Source organism: Rhinopithecus roxellana, chromosome 16, assembly GCF_007565055.1.
Source record: "Rhinopithecus roxellana isolate Shanxi Qingling chromosome 16, ASM756505v1, whole genome shotgun sequence".
Lineage (NCBI taxonomy): Eukaryota > Metazoa > Chordata > Mammalia > Primates > Cercopithecidae > Rhinopithecus > Rhinopithecus roxellana.
Genome location: NC_044564.1, coordinates 23,252,527 through 23,258,821, shown reverse-complemented (window position 1 = coordinate 23,258,821; position 6,295 = coordinate 23,252,527). Strand labels below are relative to the sequence as shown.

The 6,295-nt window shown below is 51.3% G+C and overlaps 1 protein-coding gene across 1 annotated transcript; it reads right to left on the bottom strand.

The window, feature by feature from the left end:
• Positions 1-647: 647 nt before the first annotated feature.
• On the bottom strand, positions 648-2,313 carry SIT1 (signaling threshold regulating transmembrane adaptor 1). Its single transcript, XM_010376345.2, has 5 exons — positions 2,104-2,313; positions 1,852-1,987; positions 1,707-1,765; positions 1,534-1,595; positions 648-1,431 (listed from the first exon to the last, which is right to left on the bottom strand). Exons 1-5 carry the CDS (start codon positions 2,201-2,203, stop codon positions 1,198-1,200), a joined length of 591 nt encoding a protein of 196 aa, XP_010374647.1. The 5' UTR covers positions 2,204-2,313; the 3' UTR covers positions 648-1,197.
• Positions 2,314-6,295: the final 3,982 nt, after the last annotated feature.

Genomic DNA, 6,295 nt, shown 5'->3' with positions numbered 1-6,295 from the left:
TAATGGGTGGACAGGCAGGACAAATTAGATGGGGATTAAAATGAAAGTGGTGACAAGCAAAATTGTTGGCAAGACTGCAGGTGACAACTGAGAGAGTGAAGGCCGGGCACGGTGGCTCGTGCCTGTAATCCCAGCACTTTGGGAGGCCAGGGTGGGAAAGAGTGAGTGGAGATGGACCGCTGCCATAGTGATGGGGTAAGGAGAGGGCCTCTGGGGGTATACGATGACTAAGTGCAGATAAGGCTACTAATGTCAAAACAAGGGTATAGGTGGGACTTAATAGCAGATGGGGGAGGTCAGGTTGGGGGACTTGATAAAGGAATCAGGCTGGCAGGTTGTGGAGGTGGTGGCAGTTATAGAGGTCAAGGGGAGAGTAGCTAAGGACTGTGAGCTTGCAGCCCCCAGGGGGAATGCAGTGGCTCTGAGTGCAGATCCGGGGGATGTTCTAGCAGCAGCAAGAGCAGCTGAGGAGCTGAGCTCTGGCCCTCCACCCCGGCGCCCACCTCTGCCCTGTTGATGCTGCAGCCCCTCTTGGGCCCTCATCCCCAGCTAGGCACCCCCAGAAAGAGCTCCGTGCAGACAGCAAACTCACACCCCCATCTGCGGGGCCCTTTGCAAGTCTTCAGCCTTCTAGGTTAAAATCTAAACACTTTTTGGAAAGTTTTATTTGAAAACTTGGGGACAGGGCAGACAGCAGGATGGAGACTGTATTCTCCTGCCAGGTTCTTAGGTCAAAAGCCAGGCTCGGGGTCCCTCCCGTCTCTAAGTTCCAGGTCTGCTCCAGTCTGTGAGCTCCCGAGGAATATACCCACCCACCCACTGTCAGGCCTTTACCCCTCCCCCACCGCCCACTTCCTGTGCCTGAGGAGACACTGAGGCGTGGGGGTAGACTATGAGGGAGCGGGGGGTGGGGAGGATCTGGTTAAACTCCAGAAGAAGGAAGTGAGAACCTGGGAGTTTGGGGGCTAAGAGGAACAGATAGAAAAAAGAAATGAGGAGGGGGCTACTGTCTTTGCCTCCTCCATCACAAAAGCTTTGCCGAGATGTCTCCCTCGAAGCTCAGATAGGAAGTCCAGGGTAGATCACATCCTGTGACTTGGCAATGGCGCCCGTCTTTGGGTGCTGGTTGGGAAACAGTCAAGCCCCTGCTACAGGGGGCTGGGATAGTGCATGCCCCGCTGTGCCAGGCCCTCCATCTCAGCTGGCTGCAGGCTGGCTGTTGGCATAGGCCTGATCGGGGAAGGAGGCCCGGGCCCTGCGGGTCTGGGCACATACTGAGGCATAGAGCTCCGGCTCGGGGCCCAAGGCCTGGGACTTTGGCTCAGAGTCCAGCACCACCTCCGAGTACTTGATGGGGGTCCCAGGGCCTGGGATCCGACCCTGAGGAGGCCGCAGCTGTAGGCTGGTATAACACATCACCTCCTCTGCAGCCTGGAGATGCAAGGCTGTTAGAAGTTCACTGGACCCTTGGAAAAGCCCGAAAAGCCCCCCACTTCCTTCCCTCCCCCTTTTCTCCAGCCACAGCTGACTCACCCTGGCAGGGCCTCCAGGAGTTGGATCCTGCTGGTCTGGCCCTGGGTCTTGAGACAGCCGTCCTGGGACAGGGAACAGGAATCTGGTCAGCAACTTGTCCCTCCTCCTGCACACCCCCATCCCAGCCACCCAGGACCTGGCCTCTGTGCCCCTTCTGTCTGCCAGCTCCCTACCTGTCTGTAGATAATGCAGGTTCCCATACAGCGGAACCTCTTCCACAGACCCTCCAGAGCTGCAACACAGAGTTCAGCGAATGAGTGGGGACTTCTCGGAAAGAAAGAACTCTCAGTCAACCCATCCCTGTTGTCTGTTACCCACCGTCCCTGCCCCGGATGGCTCCTGCTCCGGCCCCTGGTCCACTGGGACAAGTGTGCAGCCAGCGAGATGAGAAGCAGCAGCGTCACAGCTCCTAAGAGGACCCACAGTCCCCAGGCCTGGGTTATGGAGGGGATTCCTGTGGATGTGAAAGGAAGGGGGGTGTAACTGCCCCGCCCAACCCCCAGGGCCCAGCAGGTGGGACCTGGGGCCACATGACCCCTCCCCCACCAGCCCCTGCCACGCCCAGCTCACCCAATGTGAGTAGATCTGTGCAGTTGTCACCTCTGCTCATGGCTGCTGATGTGAGAGTCCACAAGCACACTGCTCTGAGCCGAGGGTCAGCCTGGTTCATGGCCTGACAGCTTCCACAGCCCTTCTTACTCCCACCCCTCCTCAGGCCTGTACCCCACAGCTCAGCATCCCCAATGCTGGTGGTGGCAAAGTCTCTGGTTTCCGGGGAGGAAGGGGGAGGGGAGGGATGAGAAAAAGAACAAAGACCCCGCCCTGTGCCTGCACCTGCGCCACTCCTGCAGCTCCTGAGCTTCCCCCACCCTCGCTGTCCGGGGCCCTGTGGCCCCCTTGAGAAGCAGGCCTGTGGGTAATGTACCACAGGCAGTTGAGTCCCTGAGGACTCCAGGGGCCGGGGGAGGGTGAGCAGAAGTGGTGTGAAGCAGGACTAAGAAGAACAGGAACGCCCCTTCTGCTCCAGGATGCCCACCTTCCTCCCCGACTCTGGTCCCGGAAGAAAGATGTATTCCTCAATGAACATGATATAAAGTGGAAGGGTCGGGGGAGCCTCCTGGTACCTCTGATCCCATCACACCCTAAGGCTGATCTGAGAGGATATGTGTATAGATGATGCTTGTTATTGTTTCATTGGGGGCATTATAATTTGGGGGACACCCCCAAACCTCCCCTTTCAACCCACTTCATCCAAACTGTCCGTAAGAACTGTCACTCTCAATAATTAATTGCATTTTAAAACTCTTTGCCATAGGACTGTCCTGGGAAGCTGAGCCCCGTCTTTGCACATGTTCACTTCAAGGGGTATAGTACTTGCCATACCTAGAGATAACTCCATTACGTGCAAGGCTATTGATGTATGAAGAGGGATTTGAAGTTGCAAATATAAACCTGAGACCAGAAGTCAGAGATGTGTTTTGTCTAGCCCATACAACATTTTTTAAACGTTTAAAATCAGGGCAGTGGCATGCCAACAATGGGGATGGCAGAAGTCCTGCCCCTTGAGTTGCAGGCAATAAGGGGGTGCATTGTCCGTAGATAATTTTAAAAATAAAAATCAGTCCTCTTCTTATCACCATGTTCCAGAAATTCTGAAAAAAAAAATCAGTGATAAAATTATCCTCCCTGAAAAATATTTTGTAGATCTAAGTTTTATTGTAATTTTTGAGACCGGGTCTTACTTTATCTCCCAGGTTGGAATACAGTAACACAATCTCAGCTCACTGCAACCTTGACAACCTCCCGGGCCAAGGGATCCTCCCATCTCAGCCTCTTGAACAGCTAGGACTACAGGCATGTGCCACCACACCCAGCTAATCTTGTTCATTTTTTTTGAGATGAGGTCTCCCTGTGTTGCCAGGCTGGTCTCAACTCCTGGCCTCAGGCAACCTGGCCATCTCGGTCTCCCAAAGTGCTGGAATTACAGGCATGAGCCTCTGTGCCCAGCCCAGATCTAACTCTTAAATTGCTGTGGTTGCCCAGGTGCAGTGACTCATTCCTGAAATACCAGCACTTTGGAGGCCAAGGCAGCAGGAGGACTGCTTGAGGCTAGGAGTTCAAAACCAGTCTGGGCAATATAGTGACACTCTCCATCTCTACCAAAAAAACAAACAAAAACAGTAGACAAGCCTGGTGACACAAGCCTGTAGTCCTAGCTACTTTGGAGACTGAGGTGGGAGGATCACTTGATCCCAGGAGTTGGAGGCTGCAAGGAGCTACAATTGTGCCACTGCACTCCAGCCTGGACGACAGAGGGAGAGACCCTTTCTGTACATTAGATAGACAAATACCATTGTCTTACAACTGCCTGCGGTATTCAGTACAGTAACATGCTGTAAGCATTGGAGCTTAGGAGCACCAGGCTATACCATATAGCCTAGGTGGGTAATAGGCTACACCATCTAGGTTTGTGAAAATACACTCTATGACGTTTGCACAATGACAAAATTGCCTAGTGACTCATTTCGCAGAACATATCCCTGTTGTTAAGCAATGCATGACTTTTTTTTTTTTTTTTTTTTTTTTGAGATGGAGTCTCACTCTGTCGCCCAGGCTGGAGTGCAGTGGCTGGATCTCAGCTCACTGCAAGTTCCACCTCCTGGGTTTACGCCTCCCGAGTAGCTGCCTCAGCCTCCCGAGTAGCTGGGACTACAGGCACCCACCACCTCGCCCGGCTATTTTTTTGTATTTTTTAGTAGAGATGGGGTTTCACTGTGTTAGCCAGGATGGTTTTGATCTCCTGACCTCGTGATCCGCCCGTCTCGGCCTCCCAAAGTGCTGGGACTACAGGCTTGAGCCACCGCGCCCGGCCAATGCATGACTTTTTATGCTGACATGATTATATTTACAAAGTTCAAGGAAAGAAAATGTTCACTGTCTGAGTTTATTTTCTGGCCCTTATTATTCATTTTATAATTATCATTGAAAATAATTTTGTCATATAATTTTTAAATTTGTTTTAATTTAATTTATTTATTTGAGATGGAGTCTCCCTCTGTCACTCAGACCAGACTGTAGTGGCACAATCTCTGCTCACTTGCCCAGGCTGGAGAGCAGTGGTGTGCCCGGCCATAAAGCATTTTTTTAAATGATCCACTTGAAAAATAAAACTGTGTTCCAGGCATGGTGGCTCACACCTGCAATCCCAGCACGTTGGGAGGTGAGGCAAGAGGATCACTTGAGCCCAGGAGTTTGGGACAAGCTTGGACAACATGGCAAAATACCGTCTTTACCAAAAATACAAAAAATTAGCCAGGTGTGATGGTACACGTCTGTGGTCCCAGTTACTCAAGAGGCTGAGTGGGAGGATTGCTTGAAGCTAGGAGGTAGAGGTTTCAGTGAGCCAAGATCAAGCCTCTGCACTCCAGCCTGGGCAACAGAATAAGACCCTGCCCCCACCCCCCAAAAAAGAAAGAAAACAAGAAAAATTTGGGTCTGGGCATGGTGGTTCACGCCTGTAATCCCAGCACTTTGGGATGCTGAGGTGGGCGGATCACCTGAGATCACGAGTTTGAGAGCAGCCTGGTCAACATGGTGAAACCTCGTCTCTACTAAAAATACAAACATTAGCTGGGCATGGTAGTGCCCGTCTGTAATCCCAGCTACTCTGGAGACTGAGGCACGAGAATTACTTAAATCCAGGAGGTGGAGGCTGCAGTGAGCCAAGATCGCACCACTGCACTCCAGCCTGGGCGACAGAGCAAGACTCCATCTCAAAAAAAAAAAAAAAGAAAAGAAAAGAAAGAAAAATTTGGGCCAGGTGCGATGGCTCACACCCATAATCCCAGCACTTTGAGAGGCTGAGGTGGGAGGATGGCTTGGGCCCAGGAGTTTGAACCAGCCTAACCAACATAGTGAGATTCCCATCTCTGCAAAAAATTAAAAAATTAGCGAGGCATGGGGGCATGTGTGCCTGTAGTCACAGCTGCTTAAGAGGCTGCAGTGGGAAGATTATTTGAGCCTGGGAGATAGAGGCAGCAGTAAGCCATGCTTGCACCACTGCACCACTCCAGCCTGGGCAACAGAGTGAGACATTGTTTCAAAAAAAAAAAAGAGAAAAGAAAGAAAAATCTTTTTTAAATGATCCAGGACAGGCAAGGTGGCTCACACTTGTAATCCTAGCACTTTGGGAGGGTGAGGCAGGCAGATTCCTTGAGGCCAGAAGTTCAAGACCAGCCTGGGCAACACCATGTCTCTATAAAACAAAAAACAAAAAACACAAATTAGCCGGGCATGGTGGTGTGTATCTGCAGTCCCAGGTACTCAGGAGGCTGATCCAAGAAGGTTGAGGCTGCAGTGAGCCATGATCTCACCACTGCATTCCTGACTGGGCAGCAGAGGGAGACCCTGTCTGAAACACACACACACATCCACTTGGTGTCATATATGCTAAGTATGCCACTGATTCCTTGTCAACAGTTAAAAATTGGGAGATTTCCAATGTTTAAAATCCTGATTTGTTGATTCCTTCGAAAAAAGATCTGGCAATAGTGCACTGAGTTCTCTAAAGGCAATAATCAGTTGGGGACCGCTTATCATTATTATATCTGGCCTGAACCCCTTATTTACACCGACTGTGCCAACTGGCTTAGATTCAAGGTTTCTATAACCCTGCTCTGTGTACCCAGACTGTCACTGGGTCGTCAGCTAGACCACTGGACCCCAGTCGTTTCTGGCACCAGGGACAGGTTTTGTGGAAGAC

What these genes read in the sequence shown, in the direction of transcription:
- SIT1 (XM_010376345.2), bottom strand. Translation starts at nt 2,203, where the DNA reads ATGAACCAGGCTGACCCTCGGCTCAGAGCAGTGTGCTTGTGGACTCTC. An exon ending in CACAGATCTACTCACATTGG is followed by an intron (nt 1,988 to 2,103) that starts GTGAGCTGGGCG and finishes TCACATCCACAG; the next exon opens with GAATCCCCTCCATAACCCAG. An exon ending in AGCCATCCGGGGCAGGGACG is followed by an intron (nt 1,766 to 1,851) that starts GTGGGTAACAGA and finishes TCTGTGTTGCAG; the next exon opens with CTCTGGAGGGTCTGTGGAAG.